The 21,789-nt window shown below is 35.3% G+C and overlaps 1 protein-coding gene across 8 annotated transcripts in view; it reads left to right on the top strand.

Annotated features, from left to right (window-relative positions):
- FOXP2 (forkhead box P2) overlaps positions 1-21,789 on the top strand; it is a 439,155-nt gene that overhangs the window by 303,283 nt on the left and 114,083 nt on the right. For all 8 annotated transcript variants that reach the window (XM_040550418.1, XM_040550425.1, XM_040550441.1 and 5 more), the window contains one exon: positions 7,852-7,941. In XM_040550418.1, coding sequence (XP_040406352.1) covers positions 7,852-7,941 — 90 coding nt within the window. The remainder of the gene's footprint in view (positions 1-7,851; positions 7,942-21,789) is intronic.

The raw sequence follows: 21,789 nt of genomic DNA, 5'->3' as shown, positions 1-21,789 counted from the left end.
TCACATCTGTCCTTTCAAATTTCACATTCTGGTCTAGGAATCTTGCTCTAGGCCAGAACAAAATGTTTGAGTACTTGTTTCCCTTTGTTTTATATCTGCCTCAGCTTTTGCTTTAGTTTATATCTTGATTATGATTTTTGTTGATCGTTTGCTTAAGGATCTTCATGATGATTTCATTGTCTTTAATTTCCAGATTTCCCTTTCAGATTTCTATCAGTTAAAAGTGCTGCCTTCTAAAAGCCTAATGTTACAATGCTTCCCTTGGTATTACGTTTCTTTCTCCTCCCAAATTTGCTCTGCATTTTGATTTTAGTACAAATGGGACCACTCTTACATAACTTGCATAAGTTCCTTTCCTATTTATAAGTTACCTGTCTTCTTTCTTCTGCCTAAGTCAGCACCACTTCATTTCAAACTGCTTTATTTAAAAGTGGTCTTTACAGCCGGTAAGTTAACATCTCCGATTGACAGACCTAAAAGAAGGTCTTTTTCTCACCAACTCTTTACAAGTCAAGGATTCATATACCTTTGTAAAATGTATATTGTAAAATGTGTACTTCTGTACAATACTGTGTGAATATTGTATGGTATATATACAATATCAGGTATGAAAGAATAATCATTCTAAGGATTTTTTTTTCTTTCCTGAACTCACACATGGAATAGCAATCATTCTTCTTTGCCCATCACACTTAAATGGCTTTTACATATGTGCAAGCTGATTTTCATGCAAAATAGTTCATACTAGTTTTCATGTGAAAAACTGCTACATGCAGCCATTGCTGCATGTGTTCATGTAGAACTAAGAGAGCGACTCTTCTATTTTTGTGTTTCATGTCTCAACTTTCTAAAAGTCAGGCCAAATGGAAGAAAATAGTAGTGGCAGAAAATCTGTGAACTTGTGGTGCTGGCGTTTGAAGAGTACACTGGTTTTGTTTTTCATATAGTTAAATATAGTGGGAATAAAGTAGAGTTAGACTGCCTGCTCCTGTCTTTACCAAAGGAAAGATAAATTCAGGCATGTGGGATGAAAGAAAGGAGATTGTCAGGGTAGAGCACAACTTTAGTGCTGTGGGCCCACATCTCTCCTAACCCTTGACATTTGCATTCTTTAGGTGGTCTGAGTTTTGGAGATGGCATTTGGGTTTGCTGTCGTGGAACATGTTATGCATGGTGTGTCGTGTATCCCTAATGACCAATGCAGGTTGATGTCTATGGGGAAAAGCCCTCCTAATGACACCAGGAGTAGAAACAAGCGGCTGTTATGGGTGCTTTTTTCCTAGCTCTCGGTCAGCGAAATGATGGGCAGAAAAAATGAGAGAGTTGTTTTTGAAACAGTATTTAGTATCCATTAAATCAGTTTATATAGAGGGGAGCTAAATTTGGCTTTATAAAATGAAATATGTTAGCTACTAAGTTATTAGTGCCCTGTATTTATTTAGCATCCTTTACATGCAGAAAAAGTAAGACACTAAACAACAACAACAAATAATAATAATAAAAAAATGCCAAAACAATTAGAGTGAAAAAAATCTCGTAATTAACTATTATTTTTCACAAAACTAGTCTAATTACAAATCAGTCATGGTAAAATGAAAGGTCAATAACTACAGATGCATAATTTCTCTCTGATAGATTGCTGTTTGAAAATAGGTTTATGACAATTATGTGATTAATTTCCTTTTATTAAACAGCATTATGAGACTTCATGTTGCATTCATCAGTTTATTACTGTTACTTTTTCTCTTCAGTTGCAAATTAATCCTGGATAACATCAGGGCAGAACAGAAGCTCAGGTAGATTGAAGATCTCTTCTTCGATTGTTGTTTGTATTGCAGGGAAGACCACAGATCTGAATCAAAATCAGAGCCTCAGAATGCTGAAACTGACAGTACCATCCTAAGCAAAAAAAAAAAAAAAAAAAAAAAAAAAAAAAAAAAAAAAAAAAGGTAAATCAAAATAAAATAAAATAAAATAAAATAAAACCTTTTACTCCAAGGAAATTAGGGCCAGATCCAGTAAAATCCTTACATTCCTAAGATGAGGCACATGGGGAATATAAATTAGAAAACTACATAAGTTAGAAAGTGGTGATCCAGGACAGCTCTCCTCACTTGCCACCTAACCCTTAAAGTGCTCTGCCATTTTATCTTGAAGTTCTTCAGGCACAAAGAGCTGCTGTCCTGGACAAACATCATTTCCCCAGCTGAGCAGCTCAGGATCTCTCTCATGCCTGAGTTTTCTGGGATCTTTTCCACAAATTTCTGTAGCATCAATACAAGAGATGTTTTCAGCCATGTTCAGCGTTCACTTAATCATGACCCATAGGCATGGGCTCAGTCCAGCATTCAGTGGCCACCACCACCTTCTCGAAACACAATTGTAGAAGGTCATTTGCTATATTCTGTCCTTCTGCCTTGCATCCTGGTGGTAGGAATGAATGCCCAGGATGGTAATACAGTGTCCAATGCTATTTCCTCTTCTTCTTGAAAACAATTCAGTTTCAAACATGTTAGTCTTTTTCAGGTTTGTGTTCTACTGCTAGGCATGGCTGGAACACCCTGCAGTTCAGCTGTTGAAACTGAGCCCATTTCACATCCTGGCTGTCTACGGCTTCTAACTGAGATGCAGAAGACTGACAAATCTTTTTTGTTGGATTATTTGCATGTTTTGATGTTGGGTTAATTGAATGAAATCCTTCTTGATTCTTAGTGACCCTCTAGATTTCTTAGATAATATATTCCTTGAGGTGGGTGCTGCCAGTCTTTAGCTACCTGGTACCTCGTTTGTACTTCTGTAAGGCAACAATGTAATAATTGTTCAGTCTACTAATCCTAGATGAAATCAGGCCGGTTAAGTGGCTTGGATTTTAGTTGTGTACAAGTTAAGGGTTTGACTTCATGGGCTGTCAAATGTGGCACATTTGTCCTCTGCTGGCAGGCATACAGGTTTTATCTTCCTCATGTGATTTAGAGAAAAAGATTTTATCTTCTTCGTGTACTTCAGTGTTGTTCAGTAAGGTAAATAAGGATGTCTCAGGGTGCATGGGAGTTGGCTTTTCTTGTCAAGTGTCCTGGAGGGACTGCAGTTGGAAGTGGATCATCTTAAAGATTCTTTGAATAGTGTTAAATGCTTTGCTACTTCGTTTGGAAAGATTATAAGCTGCCATGCTGACTGACTGTGATAGCCATTAGAGAACTTTCTGGGAAAATACAGTCAGTGAGAAACAAAGGTTTAGCAGTAGCATTGTAGCATTTGAAGGCTATTAGGGAGCCTTGAGCAGCGTTATCTTTCTGTCACAGTCTTTCATGGATCTCATTCGAATGTAGGTAATTCTGGGCTTCTTGGTCTGAGCCAGCTGGAGGATGGACACACAGCAGGACGTGAGGGAGCAGAGGTTCTACTGAAGTGATTTTTATAATAAATGTAGCTGTGTAATCATTCAGTTAACTTGTTATTCAACCAGTGCGGTACAGTCTTTGGCCTTAAATCCAGCTTAGCATGTTGATATGTTTCGGTTGCATAGTGCTACCAGCGAAGATGACTCTTGTTTGACATATGCAGCCATTTGGAAACTTATTTTATGTTCAGAAACTTATTTTGTGTTCAGCAGGAATGTTAGAGTATGCAGCCATTGGAAAAAATAAAATAAGGATTTGGAGTTAGAAAAAGGACAGAATCTGGTTGTCTTCTGGCAAGTTTTTTGGTTCTGGTTATCTGCAAAGCATACACCTCTTGTCAGTATAAATAGGGAGTGCCTGTATAAACATTCTTGTTTCGCCTGTTCCACATAATAGTTTCTTGTATCATATTTCTTTTGACCTCGCTATCTGAAACCAATTACAGGAGATCCATTTGGGCTGCATCTATTTTCATAAGAAGCCCAGGCAGCAGTGTTTTTCTCAGAGATGAATATCAACATCAAATATGCTTCTGAGTGCTTTGTTATTTATGTTTCAGAGAGATTTTGTAGCCTTCAGCTCTCAAGAATGTGTCACGCTGTGCTGTTTATACATTGACGATATTAATGGGCGTAGATGTCATTTTTCATTTTAACGTCTCAAATGCAACAGGCTGATAGGTTAAACATTCCTATTTTTAAAGGAAAGATATGAGTGACATCTGTTTCCTAAAAATACACATATATTTACTTTTTTAGAAAACAAAGTAATCAGTTTACCTTCTTTTAGTGGCAACTTTCACTTTATTAAAATGATAAAACTTTTTACAATTATTCTAAGGCATGCTTAAATCAAATATAAGGGTTTGGAATAAAAAAAATAAAAGCAAGTTGTGTCTCCTGGAATTATCTCCAACAAATTGCAAAATCTACTGCAATTTATCAACTTTAATAGGGTGAGTTATATGCAATTAATTTCATTTTTGTTCTGCTTACATTTTAGCTATGCCAAAGCTGCACAGTAAATATTAAGAAGTAGTGTTCCCAATAAATATTTTACTAGAAGACACAGTGAGTTCTGGAAACCATATGCCCAAATTTCCTGCTTATACAGCCACTACTTAAAGCATTATAATGATTTTCATTTGCATTATTAAAATCATTTCTAATCCTCAGTTCTTTTTATTGTTTTTTGTCTGCATTGACTTTTTTTTTTGGTATAGTTTTACTAATTTAGATAACTTAATTAAGGAAAACTGCCTACCAAATTTGAAACAAATGTTACTGGAAACTGGATATGATTTTGACTGTCTTACAAACCGTTCTTGCTGCTGTTAATTTGAGGTAGGACACAACGTGATTTTGATTTGCTAGATTTATAAACATCTATTAGTTTGTCTTCACTGAACTGTTTTTAGACCACAGGTTATTATCAAATTAGTTCATTGGAGGTTTTTTTTTTTATTATTTTATTTTATTTATAAATGATATGTGGGATTGGTGCTTACTTGAAGTGTACATGTTAAACTATTAATTTCTAAAGACACTTTCAAGCTGTCAATTTGTTTTGCAAAGATTTAATAGCAAATGAATTGGTAGAACTGAATGTTTTATAGTCTCATAATTCTCACTTATGAATAATGTCAGTAATGATTCTTTGAAATTAACAATGTGTTTCTGGGAGGTTGTTTACTGAGCAGCAAAATCTAAAGTTAAGCAGCACACTGGGAGGAAAATGTACCATATGACAACTGCTATAAGAACAAAGGCTGTCAGTGATTTCTCCTTATGAGTTTTAAATCATCTCTGATCTCTTGAAATTGTTTTCTGTTCTTCTTCTATCTCCCGTGTTTACAATAATCTAAACTGCCACAATAAGATCACTGAAGTATTCAGGTAGTCATCATTTGTAAGACATTCTGTATTAAAAGATGAGCCTTTACTCCTTTAAAAATATCTCAACCAGCATATATAAATCAAAATAGTTTAAGTAGAAGAGCCTTTTATGCAAACATATCCTGTTGTGCTGCCTTGCTTTTTCATAAAGTGGGACTCTTTGTAGTTAGTGGTAGGAATTCATACTTTCTTACACTAGTTCCATGGGAGTATGCTAGCCACAATTTGAAATTATACTGGCTAGCTTAACTCTAAGCCACATCATACTATAATCCTCTAATTTTCAAGTACTGTAAAAGTGCAGCTTTACCGGATGCTTGCTTGCTTCTTTTTTGTATTGGTGAGATGACTTTGCTGCTAAGGAAGACTAGGACACTGAAACAACTTGCAGAGTGCTCTCTTTATTTTCAAGCATGCATCAGCATTAAATCATGGCAATTTCTTTTCCAGATAAGGTCCATGTAATGAATTTTCTGCTACTGTCATAAATAAAAAACAGTTATTTTTATGGTTTTTCCCATAATCTAACACCAGGTCTTTTCACTGGTTCTGTTAGCAATATTCTCCTGATCAGTGAGTGTAGCTTCCCTGTACAGTCTCCTATTAATTCAGGAGTGCAATAGTTTTCTCGCTTTCATTCAAGTTTCCCTTTCAGAGAGTTCTAAAGATTGGGAAGGATTATAAATTTGCTGTAGATCTTCTGTTCTTGCATTTAATCCATGCTTTGTGTTTAAACCACTGCAAGGTGTTGTGACCATATCCTGGTGCCCCTGAAATCAACAGATATTCATCTCTGATCTCAGACAGAGCAGGATTGTCCTTTAGGATCTGCTCAAGAACTGTGAGTGCAGAAAAGATTACGCTGTTCACATAGGGAACCAGGCATCCAGTGATTCCTTGGTAACAAAATATTTCAAGTGCACTTTGAAATATGTTAACTTTTATTTATTTTTGGAAGGGAGAAGCTAGTTGTGTGCGTCTCGTTGCTTAGGTTCAGAGGAATGTATAGTCTTTGTAAAGCTGACCTGTAATTACTTGAGAATTTGATGAAACAATAAGGGGATTGTTGTGGGAATGTCTCCAAATGTTAAAAGTATGCTCTGCAAACTTTGTACCAGAGCCTTCTATGGGGAGACGAATCAATGTTGTTAGGAGATGGTGCTAGTGCATTCAGTTTGTTTACTTTGGTTTTCTGTGTCTGCCTGCCTTCTCAGAAAACTTGCTTGGAGCCAGACTGTAGCAGCCCTCTCTCTGTCTTTTCATAATTGATCAGGGGATGACTGCCTTCCCTGAGGGTTAAGACGTGGCAACTTTTTCTGTTTGCTCAGCATCTCAATGCAGTAGTTCAAACATTGTTCACACCAGCTGGCAGTGTAATGCCATATGCACATCTTGTCAAAGCAACTGTTGTCATGGATACTAGAAACTATCTTAAAAACCAGCTCATTTGAGTCTAATCAAAATTGTACCTTTCTTTATCAGTTGGGAATCTTTATTATTTTAGGGAGTGTTGATCAAATTGTATTTATTGCAGTGCATTATGTACAGTATGTTTTAATAACATAGATAATAGGGTGATGCATTTTAAAGCTGTAACTTCTATTTACTGAACTGATTTTTAAGGGGAAAAATACAGTTTTCCAGGTAGTTTCAGTGCAAATATTTGGAATCTTTTTTTTTTTTTTTTCCTATTTCTTAACAAATACTGCTTTAAAATACTTGACATTTTAAAAGTAATTTTATAGGGAAAAATAATGTAGATTAGCCTTCCTTAGTTAAATGATGTATTTGTTTACATTTCATATGTTTAACTGTATTTTGCTGAGTTGGAATGAAAACATAAAATAAACGAAAACACTTTATATTTTGATTGGGATGCTGTCATCCTGGAGCCTGATCTGATTGGCTGGGGAGTAATTTCTTTGTTCTCTGATTTTCCTAAGAATGCAAATGAAAACCACTCATTTTTATTTGGCATTAAAACTGCACTTTATTTTGTCAAAGGAGAGGTTTCTCCTTGAATTGTAAGTACAAAAAGTGTTTTTAATCTTCAATGAATATCCTTATTAATTCATTTTCAAGATAATCTGATGTTGATTTGTCAAATTTAATTACAGCTTCCGGTAACACTTGAAGTCTACTTGCTTTTGCTTCAAAATGGTAATATGAAAATGCAAATTGAATGATAATTTACATGGGAGTGGGCATTTTAGTTGAACACTCAAAGACAAGTTCCTTGTGGAAATGAGGCTATTGATGCAGTTTATGATTTTTCCTCTTCAAGCACTTTAAACAAATTAACTTTATTTCCTGCAGGATTTCATGTACATCCATAAATTCTAGTGAAGTCCTATATGTGTACTTTCAGAGGATCTTTTTTATGTTTCAAGTAAAACAAATCCAGACTGAAGCTTGAAATCTAGCAAATAGAAATTGGAGGTTGCATTTGTTCGATGGGACTTCTACGTAACATTGAGTAACTTATCTTTTTCTAAGAAAAGGTGGAATTTATTTACTTTTTGTTTTTCTTTTTCTTTTCACTTTTGAACTTTTAGGCACTCCAGGCAGCAAGACAGCTGCTTTTACAGCAACAGACAAGTGGACTGAAGTCTCCTAAGGGCAGTGATAAACAGAGACCACTGCAGGTTGGTAAAGGATCCTTGCCTTTGGGGCCTCTCTTGGAGGGAAGATTGCTGGGCTTGCTCACAAATGTGGTGTGCGTCTCTGCCTGTGCATTGATGCTGTGTGTGTGCATATTCACGTAAAGCAGATTATAGGCTTGAGTGCTGGTGACTTCCAATTCACAGACAAAATTCACAAGTTACAAACGTCTTTTGTGCTTATAGACACTTAAAAGTTCTGTTACAATAAACATCCATGTGGACTGAGTTCAACAGCTATGATATTAATTAATTATTTGTAGATATGTTGCATGATTGGCATGACATTTTTATACATATGTGGATTAAATTGCAAAACATATCATAAGGTTTTGCACTTGGATGCTGTTGGGTTTCAGAAAGTATTAGGAAGAATGAGTTCTGTTCAATAATAATTTTAAATGCAATTTGGTAAAACTACATGTACTGTTCATAGACAAGAAGCATTTTATTCTTTAAAATTTTCATTTTTTTTGAGGTTTCAGTTCAATTGTTGCTAATTTAGCGTTCCATCTAAAATTGCATTCTGCTGGCAAAACTGTTTCTCTCATTGTACAGAGACCAAATAGGAGTGTTTAACTGCTGAATTACAGTCTATTGCAGACAAAAGATGTACATAAGAGATTATTTTATTGTGTTCAGGAAATAAAAATGCATAATTCCTACCATTCTCTTCCTCTTCCTTTTTCTGGATGAGCCGTTATCCTATGGGGATATTGCCTGTTTTCTGATGGAATAACATATTTTTATCTAATTTTTAGTTTTAATAGAGTATAATGGAGGGAGACTGCCAGACACTAGATTGCTTTTCCAATTTTGTGTATAATTCACATTTTCTTCTTTTTTGTGTGTGAAATTTCACAAAGTTAGGTGCAGCACACAGTTCCACATTCCATACCATTTCTCTTCAAGTATACTTTAAAAATTATATTTATTTGCTCAGAACCAAACAAAAACCTAGGGAGGTGACAAAAGAAAATGGGAAAAAAAAAAAAAAAAGAAAAATAAAACATTTCAAGTTGGCATCCTGCTATGCTGAACTTCTAGTCCAGTCTGGAGACATAGGGTCCAAGGACCATCTTAACTTCCTACTCTTCACCTTTGACTTTGCTTTGGCAATATCTTCTTCTAGGCTGAAGACACACAAGAAGAGTAGTCATAAATGCAGCAGCTTAAGATCTATGTAGTTTTTTAAGTTTTGAGGAAGGCAATTTGTGACCTTGAAATGTTGAATCACAGGGATAATTGATTTAATGAATAAGATGAACGTAGTTCATTCTGCTAGCTTCTTATTCTAGAAAGACAAGGTCAGCCGTAGTAGGAGTGGACAAGGTCCTTCTAGCCTGAGGTCTCTAAACTAGCCAACACTAGATGCTAAGAGAAGCATATGAAACAGGCAAAAATGTTACTGTTTTCCCAGTATATTTTTTTCCCAGTGATATGAGCTTACTCTGTTCCTCCAACTTGTAAACTGCAGTGGTTCAGGAGCTCCCAACTTCTCTGTTCAAATTTGCCATCCATTCATAAATCTTTTCAAGGCTGAAGAGATTTGGGAGTGCACTACTCGTGGCAGACATCAATGAAAGGAGAGAAAACCATCTCTGGATACAATGACAGTCACACAGACAGCTCAGAGGGATGATGAGATGGGGAGTCTTGTGTTTTCCTACTCCTAAGGGACTAACCCTGGCTTGATGCCTTATAAATGTCATGGGCTGGTCTATTGGAGAGGTGGCCTGTATTATGTGTTCTCCAGGAAGAGTCAGTGCCTCATGAGTCATATTTGTGAAGCTGGAAGAAGCAAATCAAATAATTTTCTTTTCAGAATTGTTACATGCTCCCTAAAGCCAAGATTATTGTTCATGTTTCTAACTTTTCCTCCAATGATCAGTATGTGCACAGTGCCTCTCATTAGCCTTGGACACTTCATTTGGTTCATTTTTAAGAGAGGAAAATGGAATATGCTTCCAGACTTTGGTTTATGTATCAAATAGCATGTAAATTCAGGTATGAGCGCAAACTCCATTTAAATTTTCTTCTGTAGTGAAAAGGGTGCATAAAGGTTTGGGAAATGAGTCCTTGGAGCTTTTCTATTTCTGTCTTTTACTGTTACTACAGAGCTTTTCATTGTTCATTATGTAGTGGAAAGTCACGTTTTGAGCATTGTGATGCCTGTTTGACCAAATACTGTAATATGGGTCATAAACTTGTACATTATTATTATTTTATTATGCCAAATATAATGGTAACTTTGGCCAAAATCTCCTAGCAGTAGGAATTGCTAAATGTGTATAAGCAATTTGAGATTTATAAGACAAAAATACTTGTGCTTGTGTTTGTGTTCAAGGAAACAGACTTCTCCCAATATTTTAACATACTTTAATATTAGTGTATTTCTAATTTCCGCTAATTTCAGACCAATTTACTAATCTGGCAACTGGAGATATGGTAGAACTGTATTACAAATCTATTAAAAACCTTATAAAACTTTTAAAACTAGCTCACACATCTGCAGGCAAATGTGGGTGTTAGGTAATCCTTGCCATTGCAGCTCTCATGTGCTCCATATTTTGACGTAAACTATGCTATTGTTTCACATGCCAAAATAATGAAAAATGGTATTAATTTTAGTGGCCATCTTGTTGCATTTGATAGATATTTTGGTGAAAGTAGAGTATGCTGTATTTACACGTTCTCTCTGTTAATTCTGTAATGCATGAAGTATTTTAGTGACCTACAGCACCTACTAGCTAATCAGCAAGTTGAAAGCTTATTGAAGAAGCCTTCAAATATGTGTCCACAACTTTGCAAAAAAAGGGTGTTGGGTAAGTGGCCAAGTTCTACTGTGCTTTACCACAAGGGATGATTTTAGAGAATCTCTAGGATTTTTCTAGAAGAATTTGAGTGTTTTTTATATGCTTCTTGTGAAAAATCTTTCTAAATTTACTGCTTGCTTTATGATCGATTGTAAAAGAGAAATGCTCCAGTTGGCAAATTTATTTGTTTTAGTTTTTAATACAAAAATTGTCCTTATCTATTAATTTTCCTATATTTTTCAGGGGGTAGAGGTTTATATTTAGATTGTGAGTTAACAGAATACCTGCAAAAATGATCATTTTAGATGGACGCTTATCGTGATCTACTATTACTTTTGATTTACATTTTTCTGGGTTTCAGACTGCAGATGGCATAACCATTAGCATGTCTTATGCAAAACAGTAGAAAAAAAATCCCATCTGACAAGTTTGAGTACCAATTGTAGTAGTGATTTTACTTTCATGTATAGATATCCGAATAAATGTATTTGAAACATGTTTATATATGCTATTCCTTACACTGATGCACCAATTGTATGGATCCAATCAGTACATATATTGGTTAATGACGTATTGCAGAGTAGCTAAGGAGGGTTTGGGATGGGAGTTGATGATAATGTTAATCTTAGTATGATGAGATAATAACATTTACTTTCTTACTCTGCATCCTGAAAAACATATTGTAGTAGTAAGGCTAAGCTTTCCATAGGGCAGGTTGTTGTTTCACGATATTTTTCTTTTCTGGAGAAAGTACGATAGTGGCATGTTGAAGCAAGCTGATTACTTGCATGGATTTCACTCCATTCTATCCATTTTCACAGTAGATATATTAGGGAAAATATTACTTTGACTCTTAGAACCTGTAGCTCGTTCTCCTGTGGCAGGAAATAACTGTCTGTATGGTCACTGAAGAATCTACCCTGGGCTGTGACACTGGCAGCTTTGTTGTTCTTGTACTGACACTCATGAGTTATGACAGTCATGAGGTTCTTCAACTGTGCAGAGCACAAGCATAATTCAAAGTTGAATTTGCTACCACAGGTGGGTGTTTATGTATAGCATCGGAATTATTTCTTTCCGTGGTGGTGAGATTCATCTGTCCACAGCATACTGTTGTAGGCTGCACAACATAGTGGTTTGGACAGCTAGTTGTAATTGTATTTGTTTTCTCAAAGAGCTATGAAAAGCCTGGCTATTTCTATTCCCTGTAATGCCCTGTAATGAAGTAGTTTATTTTCATAAAGTCAGACTTTGAACTTTATCTTGATAAGAATAAATAGATAATTATCTTCAATCCCATAAGTTAATATATCTACAATAAACTAGTTAGTTATTTTTTTCCTTCATGCCAGAGATTTGTTGTTTCAACATTAGTTCTAATGGATTCTGTATTAGAATGGCATGTCAGGCAATAATGACTCCTGGAATCAAATGGTTAAGCTCAGTGTGTACCAAGCCTGTTGTATAAATATCATGCTGTATGGAGTGTTGAGTTGTTAAGGTATGCTTTGTTTATTTAGCATGAGCACTTCACTGGAGTGTAATCATTTGATAAAATTTGGGGAAAGTAAGTATACATATAAGTTTGATTGCTTAACGTTAACTGCACTAGTGCATAGTGTCAGAATCATGTTTTTTAAAAACGGGTATAGGCAAAATGGAAAAACTTAGATTTGCCTGGTAAATAAAACAGTCTATACCTGAACAAAGTGATCTTTAGCTCTAATTTGACAGAAAATGTTCACCTGGACAAAAAATGGAAAACTGGATTATAATAAAATTCAAATAATTATATGCAAAAAAACAGCAACAACAGTATCTATAATATTATATGTTGTCTGAGATTTGAATAGGTTTTAGGTGGTCATGTGAAAGAGAAGGTAATAGTGGTGGTCATAGGGTGTATTTATATGGTGTAAACTGTGGAGAGCAAAAGGTTAAGGACTGGATTGGGTATTGTGGGTACACACTCTTCTCTTCAGCACTTGGAAAATTTATCATGAAAAGATATTCATAGTCTGTTTTAGTGAACATATCTGCATAGTCTCCTTGCTTCTGTGTTACTCGTTCCTAGTTTGGTCATCTCCCTTTAGATCTGTATTTGAGTGTGAATTTAAAATTCATTACACATAATAAATTAGCAAATGTATCATTAATATTGTAACTTTTAGTTACTTTTTAAAACATACATAAGAAGCTGTTGAGAGATAAGAGATTGGGAATGTGAGAAAAAAAGCAAAAAGCACTGATTTTAAATGTTGTCCACTGACTTAGCACACAGTGATTACAACTGAAGCGTGCATGTGTAATATCAGAAAAAAAAAATCCCATTTTAAAAAAAGCAAAAAAAATATTGTAGATGTAACTTAGATTGAATTTTCTTTACATTATGTTCAATGAAAATAGAAACAAATCCAGCTGGTCTAAAACTCTCTTTCCAAAAACTGTATGTTATATATTTCTATTTATCTAACGCTTGCTGCTAAGCCTAGGAAGTAGGAGGATTTTATACATGCTAGAAAGCACTGATTTAGAAAGATGCAAATGTCTAATATATAGTGTAAGAGGAGAGTAGTGATAAACAGTCTTCTTCCCTCTCGAGTATAATTCTGGAGGAAATGTGTGGCCTACATATAAGCAAACATTGAGGCTTGGGGTAAATTAAATTTGGAAGATAGCTACTGGAAAGGCATAAGTCCCATTTTCCCTTGCAAGTCAGTTAGGAGGAATATGCAGTTATCCTCTAAGGTGCAGAAATTTCCATCAGTGATACCCACTATAAAGACAAGGATAACCCCAAGAGATGGAGAGAAGGCAAGGAGTTATTTTTGGGTGAGGTGTGGGGGGACGGAAAGTAGAAATAGCTATGTTCAAACTTCTAGTGCTGTAGAAGACAAGAGGTCCATTTAAGATAGAGGGACAAATACAGTAATAATAAAATTAAAAAAAAAAAAAAGTAGCTGGACAAAACTAATTGGTTTACAATGGAAGTGTCTGTAGAATACACTTGCTGGGAGTCCCTTATTTATTTGTAGTAGATACAAATCCAATCCAAAGTCGTTTGTCCTGTCTTTGGCAAGCTGTTTTCCTGATGACAACACATATTTTCCATCTTTTGCCATTTTGCTGAAATAACTTTCAAGAATACATTTACTTTAAGTCACTTTTTACTCTTGAAAATTTCCAGTATTAAAAAATAAACCTAAAAAGTGACACTTGTTAGTAACTTCAAGCATAGCTATCACGTTGTGAAAAAGAACCCAATATTTATACACTTAATTTGTTCTACGTATTTATATCCAGTTTGACTTGTAATGATTTCATTTTAAATTTAAATACCTTTTTTTTGTCTGTCACCTTGAGATATTATTTTTTTTCTTAATAGAGCAGATACTTGTAATTTTTAATGCAACAATATATTACAGCTAGCCTTTAGTATGAGCTTTGTAACGTGGAAAAAATGTATACTAGCACTCTTCTAATGGAAGAGATTGCATAATGGCTTAATTTGCATTTAACTGAAAAAAAAAACCACCTTTCTAGTGCAGAGATCACATCTTCATCATGAACATATTGTTGCAATACTGTAAAAATTTTGGGAGGCAGGGGAAAGAAGTATTATGCAAGTTGTGTTTACAGGCATTGAATATGCAGAATACTAATTAGGATTACTGTGTTACCGAGGATTTCAGAAGGCATGTTAATATTAAACATATGTCTTTGCAGTAATCTGATGTGTCACTCCATTACTGTCACCTACATCGTTATCGTGGCTTTCCTTTCCACCTTTTTCTTGTGTTGATTTTGGTTATGTAGTTACTTCTAAAGGACCAGAAGGAGAAGGGAGACGGGGTCCCACTGCACACACTCAGGTTTTCCAGAAAGGCAAAATTTTAGAGAGAATGCCTAGGCCTTTCCCCTGCAGCTTTTACATAGCAGACCAGCAGACACATCTTTTCCTCATGGTTCAGTCTGCAGCCCATCTCATACCTGGAAATAGATCTGTGCATGAGACGGATGGGCTGTTTTTTATATGCTGAACTGTAGGAGTCCAAGCCCTATAGAGAAGTGTCTTTGCCTTGCTGGAGCAGCTGGAGAGCCCTATCCCCTGCCAGGGTGCATGCACCATTGCTCCTTGCCATGCCTCTGCAGTGATGGGAGAAGGAAGTTTCGTTGAATCAATTCTCCTAGCCCTTGCAGCAGGTCGGATCAGCCTGATTATTACTGGCTGGCTCAATGCCCATTGAACAGCTTGTGAAGAGCTCAGAGGGGATGTGTGAATGGTTCCCCTCACAGGGTGAGGCCTGCTCCCAGGCAGGTCCCTAATTATGCCAGTTTAGGATAACACCACTGCAGCAAGACTCACTTGATACTCTTGAATTTAAAATAATAATAATAATAACTAAAAAAAAAAAAGTAACACATTAGTGTACCTTCATTTAGAAATTCCCAATGCAGGAAAAACAAATGAACAAAATATTCTGTGAACACTCTAGCCAGGTGTTGATTTTTAAAACTGTTTCTAGCCTCCTTTTTTTTTTTTTTTTCCCCCAGGAGGTTTTTCATTTCAGCAGGCAATTATGAAAGTCAAGAAAATTTTCAAACAGAATTAAAATTCTGTGACTAAATAGTGAAGAATCTTAGTCAGTGGCAGCAAATGCACCTTTCCACAGGAACATCCCGTCTCCCTACATAGACATCCCATACATTCCTTGTGCAGATTACTTTTACTTTGTGAATTAAATACTTGTTTTGAAATTCTGTAGTCATTAGACGACATTTGGTAGTTTTATTTTTTAGTTTCTAGTTTATGTATTAATTGTCCAATTGCTTTACCAAGCAGTGGGACTCTACTGCTGGTGTAGGGAGCAGGCTAAAGAGGAATACAAATGTATGCCAAGATCAATACAGGTGTTAATTTCTGTTTATCTTCACTTTGGCTGTATACTTGTAAAATGGAATTAAAAACTTAAAATTGTCCAGATGAACATTCACACTCTGTAGTGCTGCAGAAAAAGCATGTGGGTGAACCTGAAGCAGCAATCACACAATAGAGCACATCAGCCCATCCTGTTGGGGAAGGGGATTGTCCAACAATTGCCACTTTGATGTGCTAGATGTTTTCATGCCTTCTTATGCTTCTAATATAATTTTCTTGAGGCAGATGGATAAGGGTGTTATGAAATAGAATTAATGGTGAAAAATTTACTAAAGACTACTTCAGTGTTTCACTACTTGATTATGTGAAGCTTTGAAAAGCAATTGTACAATAATAATATGTACAAAGAAAACTGTATGGTGTGCCAACAACATCAATATGCTTCAAGGATCTCACTGCAAACCTGAAGTATAAATGAAGAATGAGATTCTACCCTAAGTGTTCACAGTAAATGTATTTATTCAGGAAATATGCCTTCAGTAGGGTAGAAGAGGCAGCCTTACACAGTGTTGAGGAAAAGCAATACAGCAACCCAACATACCAGAAAAAAATATCCAAATTAACTCTACACTTGCAGAAAAAATCGTTTTCAAATTGGGGCAGCTGTAATTTAACATGCAGATTTGGGCTATAGGTTTGATGCTTAGTAATAATAACATTACCTACTTAAAGAAATATATTTCCTAATATAAGGTATGGTGTGAACTCATGCACAAAGCGGTGTGGGTTTATGCTTCAAAAACAGTTCAGGATCCAATGGAAAGCCTGTTTGAGGGCATGTCTCTGAAACAGAAATAATAATGCAAATTCAGATGTAGATGGTGATTGAGTTTTGTGTATATATATTTTAAAATGTTATAATTAGAAAGTGTTGAATTCATATTCTGAGTGAGGAAGAAAAAAATGCAAATCTGCCATAACAATTGGAAGCATGTTTTTCAGCCATGCAAAAGAAAATAGGAGGGTACGGATCACAAGAGGGCTGAGCTTTGTATGAGAAGAAGTAGATATCTTTCAAGAATGGAATTTTAAAAGTAAATTCTAATAAATTTTAGAAAGTAAAGTGAAGTACAAGGTCATGTGCTTAAGAACTTATGGATTTCTGCTTTAAACTTATGTTCATCCTTTAAAATGTGAAAGGAAGAGTTCTCTCATTTTATTGTTTGCTACATGATTGTGAACTACTGGTGGTATAACATAGATGAGAAAAACAAATGTGCAATCCTAAAGGAATTTAAAAAGGTGTTTCCAATCAAAATAAGGAAGTATTAATTCCATTTTTGAAAGGTATCTGTGAGACCTTATCTTGTATTGTGGAAGATATGCAAGCCATCTAATATCTGGTTCTTAATTTAGAAATGTGTTCCACATAGGATCTGATGAAAGATTCTGGGTTCAAGTACTGATACTCTGAATTTCCATGAGGTAACAATCTCTCACAATTTTTACTGTGGATTATAGCTTAGCACATTTGCTATATACCGCCAGTTAGGCTGTGTAAATTCTATATAAGTCTTTTATGACGTAAAAGCTCAAGAAGTTTTCATTCAGACTAAATGTATAGAATGGAAAATTGTGATTGCCCTGTCTGAATAATCTATTTTATTTGATTTTATTTTTTTGTGAGACAAGAAGCAAACTTTGGGAAGGAAGAAGCATCCTTTATACTTCTTACGTACAGTTTTAAACATGAGAACAAATGGTGACACTAAGCATGAGAAAACTATGGGAAGGAAAGTTTTTCACTATTCAGAGAAAAGAGTCTCTGAAACACTGCTCTGGTAGAAGTAATAGAAACGAGCCATTGCCCCCCATGTGCAGTACCTACCTTAAAGGTGAATCTTGGTCAGCTTAGAAAGGTATTTCTAATATAAGATGAATTGCTATAATAAAAAAGTTGAAGACTCACAAAACCTCTTCTAGTCCTGTTTTTTTTTTTTTTTTTTTTTTTTAAATAGGGCCTCATTGAAATCAACAGCAAAATTCTAGAGAACAGAATAATATCCTGATTTTTAATAAGCAAATTACACCAAATCAACATGTTCATTTGAAAAATATTTTATTGCCTCTAAAAATTAAAACAAATAGAGGAGATTCCTTAAAGGACGTAGCAGCTGATTATTTTTTCAAAAGCCAGCTTTATTTCCTATATATTTATGGCCTGTTTCATGAACAGAAAGCTCTGATGAGTAGATGGTAAATGTCATTTGCTAAAATACAGATTACATACACAATATTTCATCTATTTAAATCCACTCTCAGTAAATGACCATTTGGGATACTTTAAATCTCACTTGTCAGATCACAACAAATAATGGTGATTTATATGAACCTATTCCAAATAGCTGTATCTCACATTATTTTATGTACTCTGGATTTTTTCAAGCTATTAGATACAAAAATGTATTGACTTCATAATTTTCAGTAAAATGATAGAAGAAATACCATCAAACTAATAAGTATGGGCACTTTTAATTACAAGGCATTCATTCTAAAATTAATTTGCTTTTCTCTGTAATAAGTACACTGAAGAAAGTGGCACAATTTAAATATATATATTTATTTATTCCCCAAATACACAATTTTCTAATGTTTTTGAGTATTTATAGTGTTGAGGTGATTGTCTCACAGTACCTGAAAATACAGTGGATTAGTCTAACAGCCCACTGATGAGATCGTTATTATTGCAACCATTTTAGGGCCTGGCAAATAATATGATCCAACAAGTCTCAGAGCCAAGATTAAGAGAGGGGCATGCTGGGAAAGTCATAGTAATTTAGCATCTTGCAAAGTAGTTTAGTCTAGGAAAATGTTTGTTTTGGGTGGGGAATACTTTTATAGAGAGTTCTCTGAGTGATTATTTAATCACTGTAATTTGACTGGGTTGTTACAGTTTGTATTGTAATGCTCCAGCCATACCTCTAGAAACAAATAATTATGATTTTGTGTATGGTTCTTTGGAATATTTGTAGTTGATGAACATAAGTGATACTGTATCAGAGTTAATTCTTGTAATAAATAATGTCCTTAAATACATCCAGAGATAATATTGTATCAATAGCTGTTAAGACTGAAATTCCTATGTCACTTGGGGTTCAGTAACATTTTTCAAGGTAAATTAAAATAGCAAAATTTACGAATTGTGTATAATGCTTGGACTGTCAATATAAAATGGACAGTCAATGAAAAATACTTAGCATATTTTGTTGTGCACATCTGATGATTTTTTTGACTATAAGTATAGTAAGAAGGAATTTACTGGAAGTATTTTTGAAATGATTGACCACAGTAATGGCACCATCTGTAAAATAAATTTTAGTGTAATGAAAACCCACAAAAAAAGATTAGATTATGCTTTTATTACATGCAGAATTGATTAGCTCCCCTTAAGTGAAAACTCAAAATCACAGAATGATTGAGGTTAGAAGGGACCTGTGCAGGCCATCTGGTCCAAACCCCTACTCAAGCAGAGACACCTATAACAGGTTTCCCAGGAAAACTTTTGAAGATCTCCATGTAGGGAGACTCCACAACCTCCATCACCCACATAGTGAAGGAGTGCTTCCTGATATTCAGATGAAACTTCTTATATGCCAGTTTGTACCCCTTGCCTCTTGCCCTGTCACTGGACTCAACTGGAAAGAGCCTGACTCTATCCTCTTTGCACCCTCTTTTCAAGTATTTATACACATTGATAAGATCCCCCTGAACCTTCTCTTCTTCAGGATGAACCAGCCTTTCCCAGTCTCTCCCAGCTCTCTTGACCTCTCTTCATAGGAGAGGTGCTGCAGTCCCTTGATCATCTCATGGCCCTCCACCAGAGTCTTTACAGTATGCCCATGTCTCTATTGTACTGAGGGGCCCAGAACTGGCACAGTACTCCAGGTACTCTGAATGGCTTTAGTGACAAGTTGCATTGAACCCCTTCTTGTATGTGAGTTAGGATCCGATGTATCAGAGAAGTTGGTGCAACAAACTATTTACATATAAATTTCTTGATTAAACCGCTATGATTGTCTGAGTTTAGGAGCAGCAGAATCCTATTTAAGTGAAGATTCCTTTTTATTCAAATCACTTCTTTTTCCAGTGAAACTGTAAACAGGAATTCTAAAAAAGATTTTGAAAATGTTTCTTTTACCTGACAGATGTTTTGGTTTGTTTGTTTGTTTTGTCCCTTAGATAGTAAACATCATTAGCATTGAGTCTTTAGAATGCTGCTGCAACAGTATTCAACAGTGCAGCAAGTAGATCTTTCCACTTTAGTTCTGGAAGATTTAAGTATTGTGATTTTCATTTTATTATGTATCAACTTAGTCTTGCTACTAATTATTTATTAAAATGTAAATGACATAAGAAGGGTATCTTTTATAAAATCATAAGTGGTGTGTTTTCTGTCTTGGGGAAAGAACAATGAGGAAAGGAACTGTCAGTTTTGACAAATAGTGGTCTAGACAGTTGTCTTGACTAGCAGTCCGCAGCCGAAATAATTTCTATTTTTAAACTTAAAATGCATTAGATTATGCAGCTATCATCCTCAGTATTGATCTCATAGTTAGGATGAAACTTTGATTCTTCACATTTTCAATATTTTATAATTTTTACTATTGTAGTTATTTTTTTACTTTTTTTTTTTTCTTAAATACTGCAGTAGAGCATTATGTTAGATATTTGGGTCTTCTTATATTAATAACTTAACAAAATTTTAATGTGCATCACATTTCCAGAGATGTTGTGTGTATTTTGGCAGGGGTAACAAAGTGCAAGAAGGGAAAAGGAACAGCTGAGAGACACAGAGACATGCATCATTGACAGACCCATTGAAGTGGGACTGAACAGCAGGCAGCAAGTTTATACTCATACATCTTTGAGTTTATTTCATGCCCAACTGTGTGAGCACAAGGTATAGACGTACATTATTTATACTTCTCAGAGAATACCAAAATCCATTGGCTCAAGCTTTGAATAATACTGAGTAAAGGAGAAGGAGATATGATCCGTAGAGATCCCAAGATATCTTCACTCTTTTATCATCCCTTCAGCTTTCTAGTCCATCTTTTGTGTTTTATCATTGCAGGGTTACCTTTTAGCTATAGTTACAAGTGGTGATTTTTCGTAGGACATAATTGTTCCCTTGCAGTTCAAGGAGTAAAAGACATGAACTTAATCTAAAAGAATGATGTAACAATATATAGCCAAGGTCTGGAACCCTGTGCTGCAAGACATTGTGGATGCTGAACACTTACATTGGCCCAAAAAGCAAGTGAAAAATTAATGGAAGAAAAATCCATTAAAGGGCTCCTAAATACAAAATGCAAATTCCTTATTTTCATAGTCTCTAAATACTGTAGTGTGGGGATTGTCTGGGAAAGTGTTACTACGTAAGTATGTTACTATGTTCTTTTACTCTTCTCTGGGCATGGGGTATTGAATACTGTCAGAGGCAGTCCAACAGGCTAAATTATCATTTGGTCTAATCCAGTATGACATACTATCTTTTCAACCAGCTTCTAGAGAACAATGTATTTTCCTTCCGAAGACTGCTTTTGGCCATCCAAGTGAACCTGACTTTCCTCCAAGAAAATGTTGGCTCCACCAGCCAATTTCAAAGTTCACAAATCACACTCCGTAGGATTTACCAAAACTGCTTTTAGTCATGCTTTGAAGAAGGTCTTTTACTGGAAAAGTATCTAACCATTTCCAGTCCAACATCTTAAGAAACACTTCTTTTTTTTGTTACACAGCACTGACATTGGGATAATGTAGAATGAATTTTGCTACCCATAATTACTCTTCATTGTGGTGGAAAAATTGGATTAATCTGATTAAGCTCAAGCAAAATAATTGGATTCCCAACTGATTTCAAGTTCCTTAGCCACTTCCTAACACCACAGAGTCAATCAGATGCTTGATGTGTTTGGATCTGACAGTGCTCCAGAAGGGACCTTCCAAATAGGAAAAGATATACCTGAATTGCCTTGGGATTAGCTACCTGACTTTCCCATGAGTCTGCAGCTGTATCATTATTTTGATCATGCAGGCAATGAAACCCATTCCTCTTTCTTGTTTCCTGTTTATATG

The sequence above is a fragment of the Cygnus olor genome, chromosome 1, assembly GCF_009769625.2.
Source record: "Cygnus olor isolate bCygOlo1 chromosome 1, bCygOlo1.pri.v2, whole genome shotgun sequence".
Classification (NCBI taxonomy): Eukaryota; Metazoa; Chordata; class Aves; order Anseriformes; family Anatidae; genus Cygnus; species Cygnus olor.
This window is presented reverse-complemented; position numbering and strand designations above follow the sequence as displayed.